Source organism: Bos indicus, chromosome 12, assembly GCF_029378745.1.
Source record: "Bos indicus isolate NIAB-ARS_2022 breed Sahiwal x Tharparkar chromosome 12, NIAB-ARS_B.indTharparkar_mat_pri_1.0, whole genome shotgun sequence".
Classification (NCBI taxonomy): domain Eukaryota; kingdom Metazoa; phylum Chordata; class Mammalia; order Artiodactyla; family Bovidae; genus Bos; species Bos indicus.
In genome coordinates this window covers 80,140,063-80,164,064 of record NC_091771.1, presented here as the reverse complement: position 1 = coordinate 80,164,064, position 24,002 = coordinate 80,140,063, and the positions used below count along the sequence as shown (strand labels likewise).

General features: G+C 47.6%; 1 protein-coding gene across 1 annotated transcript in view; it reads left to right on the top strand.

The window, feature by feature from the left end:
- Window positions 1-24,002, top strand: part of TMTC4 (transmembrane O-mannosyltransferase targeting cadherins 4) — a 56,918-nt gene that overhangs the window by 6,117 nt on the left and 26,799 nt on the right. The window contains exons 2-5 of the mRNA XM_070799927.1: window positions 495-710; window positions 4,685-4,800; window positions 6,379-6,595; window positions 10,938-11,025. Of these exons, the coding sequence (XP_070656028.1) occupies window positions 549-710; window positions 4,685-4,800; window positions 6,379-6,595; window positions 10,938-11,025 (583 nt within the window). The 5' untranslated portion in view covers window positions 495-548. The remainder of the gene's footprint in view (window positions 1-494; window positions 711-4,684; window positions 4,801-6,378; window positions 6,596-10,937; window positions 11,026-24,002) is intronic.

The window sequence follows — 24,002 nt, the reverse complement described above, 5'->3', positions numbered from 1 at the left end:
AGAAACCCAAGGACTCCTGACGTGGTCGGCTGCATCTGGGCCCAGGAGAAGCTCCCTGTGCCCAAGGTGACGGATGGTTCTGCCCACTTGAGTTTTGAAAGCATACTTTAAAGGTGTTTAGGGTCACGCCCTATAAACTCACAGCATAAGTAAATAATTGACCGCCTCGCTCTTTTTCACTTGGGGTAAACATGCCTACTGTGTGTGCGTGTATGCTAAGTCGCTTCAGTCGTGTCCAACTCTTGGCAACCCAGTAGACTGCAGCCCTCCAGGCTCCTCTGTCCATGGGATTCTCCAGGCAAGAATACTGGAGTGGGTTGCCATGCCTTCCTTCAAGGGATCTTCCTGACCCAGAGATCGAACCTATGTCTCTTACTTCTCCTGTACTGGCAGGCGGGTTTTTTACCACGAGCACCACCTGGGAAGCCCGCCTACTCTATAAGCCTGCTACCAAGGCGTTGATGAGTACTGATGTCGTGTCACTTATCTCGCAGGTTTCTAGCCAGCAGAATGCTGGACCCAGAGGCCGGCAGGGCGCAGCTGTCAGGATGGCCGAGTGGGACGCCAGTCTGGACCATGTCATCCCATCCTCTCTGCTTCCTCCCTTCTGGGCGAAGTTCCTCGTGGGTTTTGCTTCCCTCGTGTGTTTTGCCCGGAGCTACGATGGAGACTTTGTCTTTGATGACTCTGAAGCCATTGTTAACAATAAGGTCCGTATCTTGATGTCTGTCTGGTAAACTGGCTTGCCTGCATCTCAGTAATGATCTGCATCAGTTATTTTCTATGGCCGTGGTCCTCAACCTCTCTGACACCAGGGACCAGCTTCGTGGAAGACAGTTTTTTCCCTGGACTGGGGCGGCGGGGGAATGGTTTCAGGATGATTCAAGTGCATTATATGTACTGTACGTTTTATTTCTATGATTAGTACATCAGCCCCACCTCAGCTCACCAGGCATTAGATCCCAGAGGTTGGGGACCCCTGCTCCACTGAACTTTGGCTGAGCCTTTATCTGAGCCCCCATCGTGCTCCAGATTTCCCATCTTCTTTTAGAGAGCATCTCCTTGATTTAGGGCCCCTTTTATTGCTGGCAGCAGGGTCTCCCAGCCTTGCCTAACCTCAGGCTTTGCCCTGGCTGGGTGCCCTGCATGAGGTCCCAGCCCATGGACATATCAGAGAGACCGTTCTTCTAACATGATAAGGCCGCAGTATTGCAGAACCTTGTAGGCTATTTCAGGTTTTGTGAGAAAATTTTACAGAACTCTAAGCCAGAAGGATGCCCCCATCAGACAGACACACACACACACACACACACACACACACACACACACACACACACACACACACACACACACACACACACACACACACACACACACACACACACACACACACACACACACACACACACACACACACACACACACACACACACACACACACACACACACACACACACACACCTGCTGCAGTGATGGGCAAGTCTGATCCCCCACTGGAGGGTGTGTCCTTGGCTGTAGGCAGTGAGCCGGCCCCTTCTGTGTCCTTCGCTGGGAGCATCAGGACATCCTGCTGACAGTTGCGGATGACCCGGAGTTCGCTGCCTGAGGAGACTGCAGTCCCTGCTCGTTTCGTCCCTGCTCGTTTCGTCCCTGCTTGTGTCATGTGTGGAGACTCAGATTTGCTGAATTTGCAAAACCCCAGCCAGTTCTGCTCACCAGTGGGTGCAGGGGAAATGATATTCTTTTTCAGTCTCTGACTATAGAGGTAGGGAAGAAGAAATCGGTTTGTGGGAAGGGAAGAAAAGGGTTTCATTGAGCTAAAAGAAAATCCGAACAAGAAACTTGGAGGCAGAGAGAGCCCAGAGGAGAAAGAATGTGGAAAGAACGTAGTTAGAACCTTTGTGATGGGAAATGGCTACCCTTTCCAGTATTCTTGCCTGGCAAATCCTATGGACAGAGGAGCCTGGCGGGGTGCAGTCCGTGGGGTCACAAGAGTCAGCCACGACTTAGTGACTAAAGCAAACCAATCCCTACTCAGCCGATGTTCTGTGTCTGCCTTAAGGGGCCAAGAGAACCTGAAGGAGTTCACTCCTCTCTCTTTCTCTTTCTCTAGTAGATACAATCGTGGCATCTCTTTGTAGCATTTAATGCTCTGCAAATTTTGAAATCATAGATTTTCCCGAATGTGGAGAAAGCCATTTTCCTATTAAAAGTGTTGAGGAAAATTCTCTGTGCAAGGAACGTGAGTTAGGTGGGGGTGGAGGGGAGGGGGGCGAGGGGTAAGGAGGTGACCGTTTGGCAGACATTTCATTTGTAACATCCTGTAAATGATTTGCTCCATTTCCACTGCACAGACTTCAGTCCTGGCGTTTATTTTGAATCCAGGTTCTTCACTTGTAATTTCCCTCAAGTTCATCCAGCAGTTCACTGCAGATGTTTCTGTTTCAGTCCTTTTTGCAACAGCGCTTAGGAGCGAAAGAAATGTGTTAGCTCTGAGCAACTGTGTCACATGGGTGGCTTAATAGCTATTTTCCAGCAGGATACGTGGCTTAATAGCTGCTTTCCAGTGAGGACATGTGACTGTGCCTTTATTTTTTTGGCTGAGCTGGGTCTTCATTGCTGTGCAGGCTTTTCTGTAGTTGTGGAGAGCAGTGGCTCCTCTCTATTTGCGCTGCTCAGGCTTCTCACTGCCATGGCTTTTCCTGTTGGGAAACACGGGCTCCAGGGCACACGGACTCCGTTGTTGCTGCACGTGGGCTCAGGAGTTGTGGTGTGTGGGCTTAGTTGCCTCACAGCATGTGGGATCTTCCTGGACCACGGATCGAACCTGTGTCTCCTTCATTGGCAGGCAGATTCTTAATCATTGGACCACCAGACAAGTCTGCCTTTATCATTATTATTTTTTAATTCCATTTGCTGGGAGTTTCTTGGCTCTGCCACTCCCGGAGGATGTATGAAGTGTCAACTCTGGAACCCTCGTTGGAGAGCTCTGGTGAGTGAGGCGGGGAGACACGGACCATGTCCTGTGTGAGATGCCCGGGACGAGGTTGTGCTTCTCTCTCCTTCTGGGAGCGAGGGCAGATGAAGCGCTCTGTGACCCGTGCGTCGTCTTGGCAGTGCTTTCAGGAGCGTCACACTGTGCCCCTTTGTTCGCTTGCGAGCCTGCTCTTCTCCCCTTCCCTGTCTACTGACAGGCCCTCCTCTGTGCATCGGCACCGTGCCTGCAGTAAGTGAAACAGGCTGTGCCTGGAGTTGCTTGGTGTTAAAGGCTGTTTCCAGATGCTTCCTTGTAGTGTTGAGTTGTTCATGGAGATGATGATTTTCTTTGAGACAGTGGAGTCAGCAAGCATTTGAGACACAGCACATCTTTTCTAGAAATCATTAGGAGGAAAAATTGACCTTTCTTCCTGTGGTGCTGTGTGAGGGCTACACCCAATCAAATATTTAGAGCTTTATTGGTGTTTGTTTTCTGCTCAAACAGAGGGAAAGATCCTTTGCTCCTCCCTCCACAGCTGAGCAGGTAGCTCTGGGACAACGTAAAAGTGCGTGACTCCCAATGGGGTAATGGAGTAAACGGAGTTAGTAGGCGGGTCGCACGACCCGTGTGACATAGCGACTGGACTCTTAGAGGCGGGTGTGTGCACTCAAGGCCCTGAAGCTGACACCCACCGGAAGTGAAATTCACCCACAAAGTGGTTGTCAGGTCACCAGCTTGCCCCTGTCCCACATCGTCAAGCTTTTCCCTTTGCGTCATTAAGCACCAAAGGCTTCCCAGGTGGCACTAGTAGTAAAGAACCCACCTGCCAATACCGGAGACACAGGAGACACAGGAGACGCGGGTTCGATACCTGGGTCAGGAAGATCCCCTGGAGGAGGAAATGGCAACCTACTCCAGTATTCTTACCTGGAGAATCCCATGGACAGAGGAGCCTGGCGGGCTACAGTCCATGAGGTCACCAAAGAGTCGGACACGGCTTAGTGGCTAAACAGCAGCCTTACATACTGGCTGTGAGAGAGGGTGATAGTGACCTCACTTAGCTGCTTGGTCCATTTGTTCATTTTGCATGGATCAAGCACCTTCTGTGCACTCCCCCCAAACACTGGGTTGCCCAGGCCTTGGAGGAGCCCCAGCACAGTGGGGCAGATAGCATCACGTGACTGTAAACCTCCCGGGAAACATACACTGTGAAGACAGGTTGAGGATGCTCTGGGCCCCCCAGGAAGAGAATTGCATCAACTCCGGAACGTCGTAGCCCAGTGGCTGAAATACGATGAGTGGGAGGAGCTGAGCTCTGGGGAGCTGAGGGGTGACCATCCGGGCACAGACCCGTCTTGGGGCGGGTGGCAGCAGGGGCCATTTGGGAACCAGAGACCAGGAGCAGAGCCAGCGTCTGGGAGACGTGCCAGCGGAGTGCAGGTGAGGGGCCAGAGCACCCCAACTGCGGTGTCCCCGTAGGTCATTGGCTTGGTCCTGGAAGGGGTAGGGCTCTCGTAGTGGGTGGGAAAGGTCACTTGGAGAGCACGCAGAGTGGGGCACAGTGGAGCCCTGAGGAGACCCAGCTGGTGCTGGGTGTGAGGGTGTTGGTGGCTGGACCCAGGACCGGTGGGAGACATGGGGAAGAGAGGGCTTCCGCCCAGGGGGAGGGCGCAGTCCCGACCCCGCCGTCTGCTGTGTTGCCCGCAGGACCTCCGCGCAGAGACGCCTCTGGGGGACCTGTGGCATCATGACTTCTGGGGCAGCCGGCTGAGCAGTAACACCAGCCACAAGTCCTACCGCCCCCTGACCGTGCTGACCTTCAGGTGAGGTGCCGCAGGACGGCCGTGGGAGAGGGGAAACCCGAGGCTTGTGCTTGACATTGCACCGGGTGGGGCCCCGGTCAGGGGTTCCGACGGACGTACAAGCCGAGGTGCAGACACTGACCTGGGCAGCCACACAGAGGAGACCTGCCAGGCCCCCGGCAAGGCAAGGATGCTCTGACAAGCGGTCCCTACTTTGCACAGTCCTCTCAGGTTGGACCCTTTGCAACTTAAGCTGGAGGAAACAATATGTCGAGGCAACAGGTAGCCTCTAATTAAATTGTGTTTGCTTTCACTATATAAAAAAAGTAAGTTATAAATCTTCCTCCTGTGAACCACATCAGGCTTCCCTGGTAACTCAGAGGTAAAGCATTCACCTGCAACACAGGAGACCCAGGTTCAATCCCTAAGTCAGGAAGATTCCCTGGAGAAGGCAATGGCTACCCACTCTAGTCTTCTTGGCTGGAGAATTCCATGGACAGAGGAGCCTGGCAGGTTCATGGGGTCACAAAATGTCAGACACGACTGAACGACTAATACTTCACTTCTGTGACCACGTCAATATCCAAAAACAAAATGAAACTAAAGATGATCTTACCACCCCCCATGAATCAGGGAGCTGTTTGCATTAAATAGATTAATTGATCTCACAGAAGTTCCCATGCATAGCTGTTTCTCAGGTGTATTGGATAACCTATGTGTAAAGTAAAGTAAAGTGAAGTGAAGTCATTCAGTTGTGTCCGACTCTTTGCAACCCCATGGACTATAGCCTACCAGTCTCCTCTGTCCATGGGATTTCCCAGGCAATAGTACTGGAGTGGATTGCCATTTCCTTCTCCAGAACCTATGTGTAGATCCCTCAAAAGTGAAAGTGAAAGTCACTCAGTCGTGTCTGACTCTTTGCGACCCCCTGGACTATATATACAGTCCATGGGATTCTCCAGGCCAGAATACTGGAGTGGGAGCCTTTCCCTCCTCCAGGGTATCTTCCCAACCTAGGGATCGAACCCAGGTCTCCCGCATGGCAAGCAGATTCTTTACCAGCTGAGCCACAAAAAGAAGTATAGAAAGGATGAATCAGAACCACTCGTGGTTGAAAAAGAGACAAGAATCCTTGACAGGGAGGAAGTGCTTCCTTGTTCAGAAGGCTGGTGGACAGACTGTCAAGGGGTATATTGGGGGGTTGGGGACGGGGAGAATAGACAAGTCACTTGACCATGCTTCCCTGTGGAGCAGCCAGCGTAACGTGTGGTCTGTTTTATCTTTCTGAAAGACAGCCTTGCCTTATCACACCTGAATAATTGTCTTTTTTTTTTTGGCATTTCCTCTCCAACTATTTTCTGTCCCAGTCCTCTGAGAGGTCCTTATCTCCCGTTTTCCCCTCTGCAGTTAATTACATTCTTAGCTCATCTTCACCCTTCTTAGCTTAACAGGCATTATTTATCTTGACGCTATTTTTATCAACTGTGCACACGCTCTCCTCCTCCAGTATGTTCACACGCCAGCCTTTCCCTCCAGCCGGTTCGTGTTTTATTTCACATGCTTCTGCATCTCCGCTGTGAATACCTTCCTTCCCTGCAGGATGAACTACTATTTGTCGGGAGGCTTCCACCCTGTGAGCTTCCACGTCGTCAACATCGCCCTGCACGGCGGCGTCTGCGTGCTGCTGGTGGACGTCTTCTCCGTGCTGTTCGGGGGCCTGCAGTACACGAGCAGGGGCAGGAGGCTGAACCTGGCCCCCAGGTCGTCTCTGCTGGCCGCCCTGCTGTTTGCCGTGCACCCGGTGCACACCGAGTGTGTAAGTACCGTCTGCCAGCCGTCTCTACACTTGTGTAAGATAGACGCAGTCCACACGTTGGTTTGTTCCCTAAAACAAGCTTCCCTTGGCTGATTGTACAGCTGTAGAAGGCCAGCTTTCAGACGCCCAGAGCGGTGATTTGTGGGGACAGCAGGTCCCCCTTAGGACAAACACAGGGTCCGTGATGGGCCGAGACTTCATAAAGACCACGTGGTGTGATCTCTGCCGATACTCTGTGTCCCTTATTAGACCACACCGGGAAGGTGTGAATGGTGAACCTTGCCCAGCTTCTGGGCCTAAAGCCAGAGGCTGAGACTTCCTTGTTTTCCTGAAAAGGGGTCTGATGCAGTTTTCCTCTGTTAGCCGAGAGCTTTTGTGATTTCCAAAATACTTCCTCACACTTCATACGATAGTCACCAAAACGCTGTAGGTTCAGCTGGAACAGCATAACAATTTCCACTTTACAAAGGGGAAGCAGCCAGGGAGGACAAATTAGGGACTTAACCTAGGTCGGTCACGTGGCCGAGGGGTATAGGGACAGAATTTAAGATCTGGTCATCTGAACCCCTGCCAGGGAGAGGTTGGCATGCTGCGAGCTGAGCTGGTGGGTGGGTCCTCACGTCCTGCGGGGACCTGCTCATGAATTCGCCCCACCTTGCTTCTCATCTCCCATCCCTCCATTCCATGACAGCCATTCAAACTCAAATATTTGAGAAAAAGCTATCGGTCATTAAAAATTAGCATTCCTAAAACAAATCAGCTTCTGTTCACCTTTCGTTGTTTCTTGGCAAATAAGCAGTATTCAGTTTCATCCTATCAGTTCAGTTTAGTTCAGTCGCTCAATTGTGTCCGACTCTTTTCAACCCCATGGACTGCAGCATGCCAGGCCTCCCTGTCCATCACCAACTCCTGGAGTTTGCTCAAACTCATGTCCATTGAGTCGGTGATGCCATCCAACCATCTGATCCTCTGTCGTCCCCTTCTCCTCCTGCCCTCAATCTTTCCCAGCATCAGCGTCTTTTCAAATGAGTCAGCTCTTCACACGAGGTGGCCAAAGTATTGGAGTTTCAGCTTCAACATCAGTCCCTCCAATGAACACCCAGGACTGATCTCCTTTAGAATGGACTGGTTGGATCTCCTCGCAGTCCAGGGGAGTCTGAAAACTCTTCTCCAATACCACAGTTCAAAAGCATCAATTCTTCAGCACTCAGCTTGGTTTATAGTCCAACTCTCACATCCATACATGACCACTGGAAAAACCATAGCCTTGACTAGACGGACCTTTGCTGGCAAAGTAATGTCTCTGCTTTTCAATATGCTGTCTGGGTTGGTCATAATTTTCTTCCAAGGAGTAAGCATCTTTTAAATTCATGGCTGCAGTCACCATCTGCAGTGATTTTGGAGCCCAAAAAATAAAGTCTCTGGGCTTTGGGCTGGGTCCCCAGGGGAGGGAGGAGAGCTAACGGAGGGCGTTTCCTCGCCTCTTGTTCTTTTAGAGACCAGGATGTCGGCCCCAGGGGGTTCCCCGAGGACACTAGCGCCACTGCAAGATTTTCTTTCCTCGAGGCGTTGGTGAGGATTTCACATTGCTTGAGTTCAGACTGCAGTGTCAGAGAGGGACGGCCAGGTGTCCTTACTACTCCTGCTCATCCAGTGAAGCCAGAGTTTATACTGAAGGGATCAGGTGGTGAAATACCACCCCCCACCTCCCTTCCTCATTCCTTCTATGGCTCCCGCGCAAATTGTGCCCAGTAGGGAAACGCCACCACCTTGTATGTTACAGATTCAGGGAATGGCGGTGACTTCTGCAGAAAACTCTGATGGGAGTGTCTCAGGTTATTTGTAAGAAAAAAAAAAAAGTCGTTATAAAAAGCTTTGCCTGAAAATACATATCAATGCAAATAACAGAAAAGAAAAAATCTCTTTGTACCCATGCACATTGGCCAAACTATTCAACTCAGTAACTTCTTGGAATAGCCTTTAAAATTTTCTTCCTATAGAATCTAGAATCTCTCTGCCAAAAATTCACTGAAGGACTAAATACTCTGTACACTGAAACACCTGTCACACTTTTTGTTGAGACTTATTTTCTTCTTTAAATTACTTTTTATTGGAGTATAGTTGCTTAACAATTTTGTGTTAGTTTCCTGCTGTAAAGCAGGTGAATTAGTTATCCTCACACACACATCCCCTCTTTTTTTCCTTTCCTTCCCAGTTAGGTCCCCACTGAGCACTGAGGAGAGTTCCCTGTGCGATACAGTAGGTTCTCATTAGTGCCATACTTTTTAAAACCTGTTTTTCTTCATTCAGATGATGTAATGTACATTCCTTAAGACCTGAGAGTATCTTCACTTAGCCAAAGGCAGAATGTTTGTTTTAAAAATGAGTTTATGATATTTAAAGTTCATTTTAGTGGAAGTCTTTTTTGTTTTTGTTCCAGATTTGGATGATTTACAACATTATATGTTAGGGGGAGTCTTTAAATGTACCTCAGCCACTCAGATAACAAGTGGTTTAGACTGGCCTTTTTGCCTCCTACCCCTGGTATTTATCCAAGCCACTTCCCTCCCCTTCACTCAGTTCAGGAAACCTTGTTCTCTGACCCTCCACATTCCCAGCCCCTGCTTCCCAGACCCTCTTGCTCTCAGGACCTTCTTGGATGCCCTTCTCTGAGTTGGCTTCTCTTACTGTCTCCTCTGAAAGGCCGTGGGATGCTGAACCATCCTCGGGCCCTGTGAAGAGCCGCAGCTGGCAGATGCTGCTCACACCCCTCTCTGGTCCTGATGGGAGACCCACGGCACCAGCTGCTTCCTCCATTGCTGGCCGTGGAGCTGCAGAGCCCACACCTGCTTCTCCCTAAGTTGCCATGTACTTGGTCCGCTGCTCTGTCCCCCCGAATCCCCCCAACCATGTGTACCTGTCAGATTGACAGTGAACCAGCACCCACTGTGAGCCAGGCTCTGTCTGTGGGGTCTCATTGCATCCTCGATTTCACTGCATCTCTGAGCAAGTTACAGGCCAGAGGATTCCAGAAGTCTCATGATCTATTTACTGCCTTCATGAAGTAATCATTCCATTTACCCCTCCAGCACACTGGCCTCCTTGGCCCAGATCTGTTGAACCTTTATTTGTCTTTAGCTTCCTTCCCGGGAAGGTTTTTTCACGTGCCTGGCAGTCACAGGTGGGACTCAGCTGCCAATCTTCTTAGTGATCGAGTGCCCCTGTGTCAGGAGCTTGCCATCGCCAGCGTCGGGAGCCACGCTGGTTGGATGGACACTGCTCCTAAAAGGCATTCCTTTTAGCTGTGGCTTGTACATGCACCTGGGCACAGAATGTAAACATGATTTTCATATTTACATTGTAAATGTAAAATGTGATTTCACATTCATTGTGAAATATACTCTCTTACCTCTGTTTGTAGGCTAGACTTTACTTTGGATCCAACGTCACACTTCTCACTTTAAGATGAGCTTCCCAGGAACTAAAATGAAACCTTGAAAGTCACAGTGCAAGCTCTGATACATGTCCTGTCCGGGTGCTAGTTAGTAAAGGATGCCACGTAGACCAGACCAGTACTCGGGAGCACAGTTCTCTGTCTTTGGTTGACGTGAGACTTTTGGAGAACAATTGTTGGAGTAATCAGCTTGAAAGAAATGGAGCACCCATTTTGTATTGCTTCTTTTACACTAAGGTGGAGAAAAGGGCCATCATCAGATGCAGAAAATGGGGAGGGGCAGAGAAGAAATGGTGGAAATCGTACTCTGTTTTCATCTTACTGGTCAACCTCTTTTGAAGCCTTCCACTTTCCAGGTTAACCCGCTTAATTGGTTTTGGTCTAAAGGGAGGGAAAGACAGAGACAGAGGCTTTGAACCATCATCCCTGTGTCTTATTCTCTCTGCTTGATGATGTGTAACACTTACTTCCCACCTGTCTTTCATGTCTCCAGTCAAATTTTCTTTCTTAAATATCATGCCCTTTGAGCTGATAACATTTTCCAATGGAAAAATGCACCCTGGGCACCTGCTCAGGGTAGAGGTCTCTAGGGCTGTGGGCACAGAGTGCCGAGTGATGGAGTCTTCCCTGCACACGGGCATCACTGCCTCTGTACGACCCACAGAAGAGCCACAGTAGGTCGGAGTCAACCCAGCCTTCCCATGGAAGCAGCTGACCCAGATCCTAGACCCAAAGTGAAAAGAGTCCGTTGTCAGATCACACCACAGTCAGAGAGTTTATTTTAACAGATGGCCGAGTCTCATGAGGTTTTCTAAGGATGCTTTTGTGTTTCCAAAGTTTCATGTAAATGTTTTTTAACATAAATCTTTTTCCTCTGCCTCTTTGAAGGTTGCTGGTGTCGTCGGCCGTGCAGACCTCCTGGGCGCCCTGTTTTTTCTGCTGTCTTTCCTTGGCTACTGTAAAGCGTTCAGAGAAAGTAAGCAGGATGTTTTGCCCTCTTAATTTTGCATCTTCTTCGTGTTTCTGTTCTGTCGAGCGTGTTTTAACAGGTGGGAAGGTGTCCGTTGCTCTAAGTTTATCACTTTGAAGGAATGTAGGTCAAAGGTATCAACTGTTTTTAGTGATGTCTGTTACTCGGTTGCTTTTTCACGACACAAAGGTTGTGCTTCAACATTCACAATGTTCAGGAAGCATCTTGCTGAGTAGTGAAACCAAGAGCTCCTGCTGTTAGGGCTAAAGCAGTTGTGATTGATTTTTGTGATTTTTTTTTTCCAGTAAAATTGAAGAGGGGAAAAGCTTTTTGTTATTCATTTATTTTTAATTAAAACATGTTGGAGGAAAAATATAGAAAAATTGTAAAAATGTATAGCTATGAATATGCACCGGGAGCATGAGGTTCTTATTTTTTCATTGTCATGTTAATGATACTTAGAAAGTCTTTGTTGCTGGAACCCAGTGGAGTTGAAATGACCAGTTGTGTGTGTGTGTGTGTGTGTGCGCGCGTGCGCGCATGCACACATGAATGCAAAGTGGCGGGGGTTGAACTGCCTGTTTATTAGCACCAATGCATTTATTGAGACTCAGTAGAATCCCTGTATAACTCTACTAATTATATGAATTCTGATCACCTCCAAGTTACATCATCCCTTCCCAGTTGTCTTACAGTAGAAATTGGGTATGATACATTTATACATGTTGGCCCTGGCAACAGTGTTATAATTTCAACTTCTGTTACAAATTCAGTTCATGACTGTAGAACTCTCTCCGTATATAACACAATCAATTGAAAAGGGAAAGTCAGAAGAAAAGGGAAAGTGAGAGGAACGATTCCTATGGGTTGCTTGACAGGGCTGTTTCAGCAGAGTGAGTGAAAGTCGCTAAGTTGTATCTGACTCTTTGTGACGCCCCATAGACTGTAGGCCACCAGGCTCCTCTGTCCATGACATTTCCCAGGCAAGAATACTGGAGTGGGTTGCCATTTCCTTCCTCAGGGCCTCTTCCTGACCCGAGGATCAAACCTGGGTCTTCTGCATTGTAGGCAGATCCTTTACTGTCTGAGCCACCAGGGAAGCCAGTTTCAGCAGAAGCTGATATAGTAATACATTGGTTTCCTTGAGTCTTTGCCACAGCACTTCTCAAAGCTTAGGTTTGGTCCCCTGCCAGGGCCTGAATGTTATTGTTCATGTACTAATGCTTATACTTGGATTCCTCCTATAAACTGATACCTTATTCATAAGCAAGGACAGACCAGTCATTCAGGATTTTGTCTCTGCTGGGGCTGGTTGAAGTGGGGTCACTCAGGACTGGTTTTTGCAGAGTCAGGAGTTTTCATAGAGGCTGCCTGGCCCGCGAAGCCTGAAATTCTTACTGGCCTATCCTTTGCAAAGTTTGCTAATTCCTGGGACAGATGACTGACAGGTAACTGTCACCTTGCTAGTGGTTCCAAAAGATTTTTTTAGCCAAGATTAATAGGGAGTTTCCAGCACGAATTTTTTTTTTACTCATGAAGGTAGAGGAGTTTCCTGTTAACATAAGTTACCATTTTTTGACTGTCTACTGTCACACATATGTGTGTGTGGTTGGCAATTATGTTACAGTCTTCAGTTCAGTTGCTAAGTTGTATCTGATTCTTTGCTACCCCATGGACAGCGGCACACCAGGCTTCCCTGTCCATCACCAGCTCCCTGAGCTTGCTCAAACTCATGTCCATCAAGTCGGTGATGCCTTCCAACCATCTCATCCTCTGTCATCCCCTTCTTCTCCTGCCTTCAGTCTTTCCCAGCATCAGAGTCTTTTCCAATGAGTCAGCTCTTCCCATCAGGTGGCCAAAGTATTGGAGCTTTGGTTTCAGCATCAGTCCTTCCAATGAATATTCAGGGCTGATTTCCTTTAGGATGGACTGGCTGGATCTCTTTGCAGTTCAGGGGACTCTCAAGAGTCTTCTCCAACACCACAGTTCAAAAGCATCAATTCTTCAGCGCTCAGCTTTCCCAGTAGTCCAACTCTCACATCCATACATGACCACTGGAAAAACCATAGCTTTGACTAGACAGACCTTTGTTGGCAAAGTAATGTCTCTGCTTTTTAATATGCTGTCTAGGTTGGTCAGAGCTTTTCTTCCAAGGAGCAAGTGTCTTTTAATTTCATGGCTGCAGTCACCATCTGCAGTGATTTTGGAGCCCCAAAAAACAAAGTCTGACACTGTTTCCACTGTTTCCCCATCTATTTGCCATGAAGTGATGGGACTGGATGACATGATCTGAGTTTTCTGAATGTTGAGTTTTAAGCCAGCTTTTTCACTCTCCTCTTTCACTTTCATCAAGAGGCTCTTTAGTTCTTCTTCACTCTGTGCCATAAGGGAGGTGTCATCTGTGTATCTTTAAGATAGATGGAATTACTTTCCCTGCTGTCCACATGTAAGACAGAGAGTTTAAGTAACTCACCAGGATCACACGGCTATATATGGCTGAACTGGGTTCACCCTCTATGTCTAACTCACTTCAAAGCCAGCCCCAACTAAATTGTCTTCATCGGCTTCCCTGTCCTCATGGGACCAGTGAGGCAAGCTTGTCAAAACAGTCATTAAAAATAAATAGGAGGTGCATTCAGTTCTGTTAATGAATTGTTAAAGTGTTAAGTACGGTAGAAACATCAAAAGTATGATTTAAGAACAGCCCCTGCTACTCATATTGTTTGTAGGTGTGCAGCCAAGAATCAAAGCTCTTTTGTGGAAGAAGTTCAGTCTGGTACTTACTGAATACAAATAATAATAAATGATATTTGTTGTTTAAACCTATGATTTAAGTTACCTGGTCTTTGTTCTTTCAGATCTGAACATCAATTCAAAGAACAGTCAAGCATTCATTCCTCATAAACTTGAAGTTTAAGAGAGGTTTTTTACAGAGGAACAAATTTAATATTTTTTATAAGGGAACAAAAAACTGAGTGTTCTGAAGTGAATGATTTAACTAGGTAAAAAGATCTTTCAGAGAATACATTCCTTTTTAATAACCTCATTAGCTTTCTTTATAGATGCGCTGTCTGTATTATAAAGCTCTGGACAATTTTTAACTGCCTGAGTTTATTGTAACAAGCAATTCTGTGCTAACCTCTGGAATCCTGGCATTTTTTGAGAGTGAAAAAAGAGTCTCATGTAACATTTCTGTGTTTTTTTTTTTTTTTTTTTTTTTGTACTTATGTAGAATAGCTCCAAGCGAGCTCTTTTAGAATAGAATCTTTTTTTTTTTTTTTAAAGAAGAAAAAAGCCTTATAGAAAAGGATAATTATTTTAAGGGGAAAAGGAAAGAAAAACACTAAGTCAGTGGTGCGCTGGTTATTATTTCTGAACACCCAAAATGAAAAGTATTATTCTAATGATGAGACGTCCTGTCAATATTTCTCTCTGTTAAAGCCTAGTACATATTTTGGATTGGAAAAAGGTAATCTGTCTGCGTGGGCTTCCCAGGTGGCACTAGTGGTAAGGAATCTGCCTGCAGATGCAGGAGATGCAGGAGATGTGGGTTCAGTCCCTGGGTGGGGAAGATCCCCTGGAGGAAAAAAATGGGAACCCACTCCAGTATCCTTGCCTGGAGAATCCCATGGTCAGAGGAGCCTGGCAGGCTTCAGTCCATGGGGTCACGAGTCAGACACCACCGAGCATGCACACATACATAATCTCTCTGCACAATAAACTTGATAGAAGAGCCAAAACAATGTCTTTTATAAACGAATACCTTAGAATATTGTTTCATGGGAATTGGGATGACAAAGAGAAATTTCATTAGTCTCATTTATATAGTGGGGAGGAGAGAACCTTTTCAAGAGGAAAGGAAATGGGTACATTTCTAGAATAACCGTTTTAAATCCTAAGCTATTATGAAACACAAGATCTCAAGTCTCAGCTGTTCTAAGTTCTTCAAATTTATTTGCTCTAGTCACTCTCCCTACCATAGTTCAGGGCTTCCCAGATGGCTCTGCAGGTTAAGAACCAGCCTGCCAATGCAGGAGACACAGGAGACGTGGGCTCGATGCCTGGGTCAGGAAGATCCCCTGGAGGAGGAAATGGCCACCCACTCCAGTATCCTTGCCTGAAAAAATCCAATGGACAGAGGAGCCTGGCAGGAATACAGTCCATGGGGTCGCAACGAACCGCACACGACTGAACACAAGACGGTCGCACCATAGTTCAGGCAGCTAAAACAGGATAACTGTTGACTCTTGGGATCTCATTTCCTGCTCTTTTCCACTTTGATTCAAGACACGTTTGTCTTTGGCTTACACAAAGTTAAGTCACACAGCTTAAAATAAATGAGGGCAACTGTGTAACTCACATAGTCTAGGACGCTTTTTTTTTTTTTTGTAGATTTGGAGTTGCTGCCATTTGAATTGTGACTGCGGTATTCACGTGGGTTCTCTTTTCTCCAGGGTTGCTACACGGGCTCGATCCTCCCAAAATGTCCACCCCACCCCCACCCCTGTTATTTTAGTTAGGAGAGTGGCCTCCGAGTTGCCTCATTCCGCGGGTGGAAGCGCCGCTTGCTTGGCTCCCACTCCTGGAAGGAGAATCACATGCTCGTGCGGCTCTGGGGTCTGACCGAGGGAGCTTGGGGCAGCCTGACGGAGTCCAGTGACTTCCGCCCACGCACCGCGACGCACGCCGGCTTCCGGACGGCGAGACGTGGGCGTCGATTGGGGAAGACGGTCGCTACTGGCGTGCGATGCTTTTTTTTTTTTTCCCTGAAACGACAGCTTCCCCACTCGAGCGCCGTGCCAAGTCCGCCACTCAGCCCTTCCCTGAGTTGCTCACATCTGTTAGGCTTTTGGGAGTGTTGGCGCTGACCAGGGTCTTGCTGTTATCACTTGTGGGGTTTTTGTTTCCCCCACCGTGCTCCTTCCCTTCGCCGCCGCCCCTGCTGCCCCTCAGGCTTTGCCTCGGTTTACTAAAGGGATTGCCTTACCTCAGAGACAGACACGGAAACAAGGAAAGCATTTTCCAAGCCAGTCTTTGTGAAATTCTGGATTATAAAAGGTTGATGTTTACGAACGCTGTACAGTACTCCTAGAGCAAGTTGTGAGAGATGTTGCATGCTGTAAGAATAGTTTTTTGGGTTTTGTTGTGTTTGCTTTTTTCATTTTCTCTCCTGGACCATTGTTGCTTAACAGCTTAGCAAACTGGACGGATTTGAGATGGAGAGTTCTTAGCCTGAGACACTTACATAGAGTTTGACACCACTTTGGCTTCCCCCAGTGGCTCAGGGGTGAAGGATCCGCCTGCAGTGCAGGAGACTCGGGTTCGATCCCTGGGTGGGGAAGGTCCCCTGGAGAAGGAAATGGCAACCCACTCTAATATTCTTGCTGGAAAAATCACATGGTCAGAGGAGCCTGTTGGGCTGTAGTCTATGGGGTCACAAAAGAATTTGACACGACTGAGCGAGTAAACAACGAACGATGCATCAGTTAGAACTCCCTGTTTGCAGAAGACTGTTTGAATAAAAGTACTCATAAATGCAGTTGTACTGGAGGTGATATCCACCTCTCAGGATTTATTTTTACTGTTTTTAGCTGTTAATTCTAAAATGAAAATGATTCATTTTTCCTAAGTCTTTTTAATATTATGTAATTTTTTAAAAACTATTTTAAAAAAGAATCTCTTACATGACGGAGATTATTCCGTTGTGAGGAGGTTCAAAGACTAAAGAGTGAGAAGAGAACTTCTGGCTGTATTTATTCACATTAACAAATTACTAACTTTTCGGTGTTAATTACATCTCATAATTGCCTTTGAAATATAGTAATATAGTAAAGCTTCTAATAGACATCGAAATAAAACTGTTGACTTATCCAGTATTTATTGAGTGCCAGCTGTATGCAAGGTGGCCTACTGTTTTCAGTTTCAACTGTCTTATTAAAATGATCAGGCAACTTCCCTGGTGTCCAGTGGTTAAGATTCTGTGCCTCCAATGCAGGGGGTGCAGGTTCCATCCCTGGTTGGGGAACTAAGATCCCCACATGCCTCAGAGGCATGACCGAAAAACGAAAAATTTTTAAAAATAAATAAAAATAAAATGCTCAAAGTTGGGAATAAAAGAATAGCTTACATTAGTTACTAAGTAAAAACATACAAAAACACAAGTCCGGATGTATCTAGATTATGCTGTATATATTTGCAACTGTTCGCATTATTCACTTTGACAAATTAATACTCAAAGAAAATAATAATTTGGCAAAGTACATGGTAAAACTATGCTGCTGCTGCTGCTAAGTCTCTTCAATCATGTCCAACTCTGTGCGACCCCATAGATGGCAGCCTACCAGGCTTCCCCCTCCCTGGGATTCTCCAGGCAAGAACACTGGAGTGGGTTGCCATTTCCTTCTCCAATGCATGAAAGTGAAAAGCTCAGTTGTGTCCGACTCTAGCGACCCCATGGACTGCAGCCTACCAGGCGCCTCTGTCCATGGGATTTTCCCGGCAAAAGTACTGGAGTGGGGTGCCATGCTGGAGGAGGTCTTATGACCATAAGTCTACTAGGCTGTGCTGTCCCTAAACTCAGGACCACTTTCCCAGTTGATTATTTAATTTTTGTAAGGCTTTTCTTGATTGTCCCCAGTACTAGGGATACTTTATCAATACTTTGTAGGCTGGCCTTGGTTTATCATGCACCTCCCTTCCACACATTTGTAAAGAGGACCCCTTTGATTTATATGAGGTAGTTTAAAAGTATAGTTAGTCCATGGGTGTGAACTGCACAAGTCCATTTGTAGGTGGATTTTTTTCAATATGCACTTCAATATTGCAGAACCAAAAGTTGGTTGAATCCACGGATACAGACCAGCAAATACCAAGGAACACAGTGGGGGCTGACTGTGAAGTTATGTGGAAGGGTTGGGCCCTAACTCTCCAGTCTAAGAGTCAGCTGTTCAGCTCAGCTTTCCAGTTTGGATTGCGGAAAACTGAAGTGTGTGTGCATGCTATCGTATGACTCCTGGTAGCAAATCAAGTGACTAATCTGGTACGGGCTGGAGGAGAAAGAAGTGAATTTTAATAAGCAAGTCACTTCCTATTTGCCGAGTTTTCGAAGGCAGACTTGGATTATAAAGCCGTGTAGATCATTTCATGGATGAGCTGGGCCTCTGAGCATGTGACGCTGACAGTGCTGTGTGGTAGGAAATACGGTATGAGCCCTCAGGTCATCGCAAAATTTCTAGTAGCCCATGTTATACAAAAAAGAAAAAACCAGATTAGCTGAATTTTAACAATAGATTCTTAGCCTAATATATCAAAAATATTGTAGTTGTAACATGTAATCAGTATACAGATAATGAGCTGTTGACCTTCTTTCATATGGAGTCTTCAAAATTAGGTAGTGAGTTTGATCCTTCCAACATGTCTCAGTAGGGACCAGGTAAATTTCAAGTGCTCCCCAACCACTGTGCCTCCTCTTGGACCGTGGTGGTTTAGAGTTGGTTTTCCTGAATGTAAAGCCTTTGCTTGCTTTATAAACGAGCCCTGAAATTACCATTGTTGAGAGGTGACCTGCCTTCCTGCTAACTTGTTTCAGTTGCGTCCGACTGTTACGACCCTGTGAACTGCAGCCCGCCAGGCTCCTCTGTCCATGGGATTCTCCAGGCAAGAATACTGGAGTGGATGGCCGTGCCCTCCTCCAGGGGATCTTTCTGATCTAGGGATCGAACCCGGGTCTCCTGCCTTGTAGGCAGATTCTTTATTGCTGGGAAAGTGACACTCATATTTAATAATCACTGAAACTGAAAAAACTTCTTCAGCACAGAATCATTGTCGTCCTCTTTTACATGTTTCCATACTGGAACCAAACCAGAAGTATAAGGAAAATTAAAGAGTAGGATGCTCCCAGAACAATTTGCTGAGGATTTGAGAGGTGGAGGGAGCCTGAGTCCCTTAAAGAAACTTGGAGTTTGAGCAGTGTGGTGGAATTATGAGGTGAGATTAGAGAGAAGGCCGTCAAAGAACTTGGAGGTTGTGGTTTTTTAATGTGTTCTTCTTCTTTTTTTGGTAAAATCTCAGATTGAGCCATCTAAGGAGAAATCCATTTTAAATTCCAGGCAAGTGGAATGTGAGTCTTGGGGTAGTTTACCTTTGTGTTCACAGAGTGCTTTCAAGAGCAGTCCTTTGGGTGTTTTAATGGAGGAACTGGGAATTTTTTTCTATCCAAAACTTCTGAGCCGTGGAGGGCGGGGTGGAATTAATCCATGTTACAGTCAAGTAAAACACAAGCTAATTCAGTTTTTGTAGGAAGAAATGTAAAATGATCAAGGGACTAAAATGTTAAGATCAGGGAACATTACACTGGGAAATCATAGTATGTATCAAGACATCTGAACACAAACTGTGGGAATAGAAGCTTAAAAAAATCAAATTCCGCTAAAGGGATGAGGCGGGAAGCAGTCCATTTGGTTTTTTTGTTTTTGGAAGGGTTTTTTTGGCCACTCCATGTGGCTTACTGGATCTTAGTTCCCCAACCAGGGATGGAACCCATGCCCCCTGCAGTGGAAACCCGGAGTCCTAATCACTGGACCCCAGGGAAGTCCCTCCATCATGGTTTCTAGTGAACTACTGAACCCGATGCCTCGTGGATATGAAAACAACGGCTGGGTCTGAGGTGTGAGGTTTTCAAGGGCGCAGGAGCCAGGGTGGGAGACTCCACGGTAATTAATGTGTTCATTTATAATTAAAGGGTATCTATTTGCATATAAGGGACTCCTGGGTGGCTCAGTGGTAGAGAATCCACCTGCCTTTGAGTCAGGAAGATCCCCTAGAGGAGGAAATGACAACCCACTCCAGTATTCTTGCCTGGAAAATTTCATGGACAGAGGAGCCTAGTGGACTGTAGTCCATGAGGTTGCAAAGAGTCAGACATAACTGAGCACACACACATTTGCACATAAACTGCTGATACGAGCAAATCCCGAAAGTGGTTGGCCGCAGACTCAGCATGACGTGTCACAGGAGGAAGGGCTGAGGGAACACCCTACCCTGAGAGGAGAGGGCGAGCCCTGTGGGGTCCCCTCCACCTATCGCTGTCGTGCGGCAGAAGGCGTGGGATGCCGTGCTCTGGCGTGATGTGGAGTGAGCGTGACGCCGCTGCTTGGCCTGGACCCCTGTGCTCACCTGCTAAAACTTGTGGGACTTTTCTCAAAATCACATCCTAAGAGGAATTAAGTGATCCATTAGCTTTACCTCTACTTTGGCCATGTTTTTTTAAAAGTCTCAATGCCTTGGTGTCTATAAACACTTGTCTGCTGCTGATTGCTAGCAAATGCTCAAAGTAAAAGTCACTCAGTCATGTCCAACTCTTTGTGACCCCATGGGCTATATACAGCCCATGGAATTCTCCAGGCCAGAATACTGGAGTGGGTAGCCTGTCCCTTCTCCAGGGGGTCTTCCCAACCCAGGAATCAAACCAGGGTCTCCTGCATTGCTGGTGGATTCTTTACCAACTGAGCTATTGAGGGAAACCCAAAGAAAATAATAAATCCCAATAAATATATGAATACCCCAATGAAATCATGTCTAATGTAACAGGAGTGTTGGGGTTGGGGCTCGTAATTGCGATCTCTTGGTGTTACATGTATAGTGTAATTAATTTCTACGAGTGGAATTATCCTTAGTTTGCTTGATGGAACTAAATACTCTGATATACCATGGTTTTCAATAAAGACAACTTGGCTTCTAGGCACTGTGCCACCTGGGATATTGGAGAGATGCTGCTCAGGACGGTGGGAGGCAGGTAGAAGGCAGGCATGAGCTCACTCGAAGTTAAAACTGAAATGGACTATCCGTTCTCGAAGTCACAGCCATGTGGCCCCCTGCCTGCAGCGTCTTGGGAGGGATTCCCACTCTGCCATCACTGCCAGGGAGATCACAGGCACGACCTCCTGGAAGCACTCCAGCTGTTCCTACATTATGGCTCTATGATTTGTCAGTTCTTTGCCCCTCCTGATAGGTAATCAGGTGCCCCAGATTCTGGTGCTTGGAGAAGATGCTCCAATGAGCCAGGCCTGGTACCCAGGATGCAACTATGAGCAAGCTTCCCCCCGAGGTTGATGCTTCTCAGCCTGTGGCATCAGAATCACCTGGATGGCTGGTTAACAGGCTTCTGGTGAGGCTCCACCCTCGAGTCTCTGAGTCCAAGGGTCTGGTTGGGCTGGGGGGGCCTGAGCATCTGCCTTTCTTAGAAAATCCAAGGGCAGGCCCACACGCTGTGAGTGGCACTAGTTAGTTTAATGGTCTCCACTGGGCGTGATCCCCTCCCACCCAGGACATCTGGCAAAGCCTGATGTTTTGGGTCATCACAGCTGAGAGCTAGGAGGGCTGCTGGCTTTTCGGGGGGTGGGGGGGGCGGGGTCTGGGCGGTAGAAACAAGGGAGGCACCGAGCATCCTACAATGCTGAGAACTGGCCCACGTGTCAGCATTTGTAGTGAAGTATGAGAACACGCTGGCAGATTGTGCTGAGGGCCGTCTAGGGGGCTACCGCTGGGCCTGACTTAATGTAGGGGGTCAGTTAGGGGCACCGCGGTGCATGGGACAGACCCTGCTACTGGGCAGTCAGGCGTGCACACAGTAGGACCATTTGCTGTTGTTGCAACTGTGAATAAAACAAGTGAACCAGAAGGGAGGCTGCCCAGGAGTGTAGGTTACACAGCCTAAGTGACCTTTGACGGCCACAGGATTCTTCTGGGGCGTTCTAGCCTAAGAAAAGGGAACATGCAAAGCCCAGTGAGAGTAGACTGGCCTGTGTGCTTGGAATTTAGACCCAGGGAACCTGGAGAGGCTGTGTCACCCCGTAAGGAAGGCCTTAAGTGCTGTTTTCAGCATTGGGACCCCTTCATCCTGTTGACGGCAGGAAGCAGCAGATGAGAAAGACTTAAAACAAGAGTGCTGGTTGATTCGGGACAGTGGGATCCAAATCAGTGAGGCTTTACTGCTTTAGCAATCAGTTGGGCTGGTGAAAAGCCTTCAGGTGCCTCGACTGTACAGCCAAATAAAACTTTTTTGTATTCTGTCAGTTCTGCCTGTTTGTACATTAATCCCGGAAATCCGACAGAGATTCCCAAGAAAAGCTGAAAAGATCAGACAGTGTCAGCCTGTATGTCCTTTGGCTTGACTTCCAGATCTCCAGCCCCTGAGGCCTATGTGTGAGTGAGGACGTTTTCCCAGCCGACTGGGCCCTCAGACAGCACAGGGGTCAGTCCTGCTCACAGTTTGTTGAGAGTCCAGAGGGCTTGGCTGGGTGCAGCCCCTCAGCATCCTGAGAGGAGTTTCCAGCCACACGTGGAAAGCTCCAGGTTAGCAGCATCCAGACCCCGCAGCCGATCCCGGACAGGGAGCCCAGGACTTTGGTCTGGGGCTTTGCTGATGACACCCAGATAGCCACTTCATTCAGGATGCATCTCTCTGTTTCCCTGTCTCTCTCACATACGTACCTTAATTGTTGGTTTTCTGCTCAAGCAGTTTAATGAGAACTACGGTATATCTTGTCACCGCATAGTGAGCTTGGAACATTTTGGTGACATCGTGACAGATCAGTCACCCCCTTGCATCAAAGCCCCATTGGAGACCCTCTCCCTTGAACCTGGGGTGGTTTTGCTGATTTATGTGCAACAAACAGTGACTGCTTTCTGTGGTCCCAGCAGTCTACCAAGGTTTTTTGTTTGGTTTTTTGATGTTTAGTTTTTAGTATGGTTTTAATTCATGCACATAGTTTTTAAAAATGTACATTGTATGAAAGGTTTTGCAGTGAAAAGTAAGACTTCTTCCCTCTCCTATCCAAATTTTTCTTCTTAAAGTTGTTTAGAGGGAATTCGCTGGCATTCCAGTGGTTAGGGCACAGGCGCTTTGGCTGCCAGGGCCTGGGTTTGATCCCTGGTCAGGGAACTAAGATTAAGCTGCATGGTACAGAAAAAAAAAACAGTTTAGAAACTACTGGAGTTGGTTTCCTAAGTGTTCTCCAGGGATATGTTTTGCATGTACAAGCAACTTTTATATGTAACTTTCAACACAAATGGGCAGGTATTTCTTGTATACCTTTTTTCTCACTCGAGTAGGGAAGATACAGTTATTGTTGCACCCATTTTATTGATGAGGACGCTGAGGCTGCAGAAGTAACTTGCTCCAGGTCACATGGTGAACGGTGGTGCTGAATTTAGGCCAGGAGTTCTGGTTAGGCAGAGCTGACCCAAGACCCAGGGGCACCTCCTCCAAGTAGGTTCACTTTGCCCCACCTCACACTTAGGTCTTTATAAAATGTTTGTTCACCATCGACCTCGGTGAGGAGCTGAGGGCCTCACAGAGAACAGAGAGGAGTATCGCACGTGCCCTCTCCTCTCCTCCTGGGAGCAGGTCAGCTCTGGTCCCGGAATTGCATCCTCCACACCCTCTGCTGGTAGAGAGCAGACCCTCCTTCCTCAAAAGGTGTTCAGTTCAGTCGCTCAGTCGTGTCTGACTCTTCGCGACCCCATGAATCACATACGCCAGGCCTCCCTGTCCATCATCAAAAGGTGTCCAGGGACCATCGATCATTCCTGGAGCCCAGCCTCACCCAGAGCAGGTGGCTTACTGCCACAGTCACATTTCTGCTGAGGTTTCGGTTTCCTGTTGATACTTGAGTATCCGTGCAGGTGCACTCAGTGGTCCGGCATCCTTCAGAACTCGTCCACGCTGGTAGCAAAGCAGGTGTTCTTAAGGCATCTGGGGTTCAGAGAGCCCAGACTCCACCTGGAAGTGGTAGACACTCTCAGAGCAGTGCTGGATCCCGACCCCGGGAGTTGTAGAGGTTCTCAGAGCAGAGGGGGGTAGCCAGATGCAGCGCCTCCTCCACCAGTGGGAGTCCTCGGCACAAGCTGGCAGAACGGCCTGTTAGGTGACCGGTGGGCTGGGAAGAAGGACCTCGCCCCTGGGAACTCTGCCTTGAGATGTC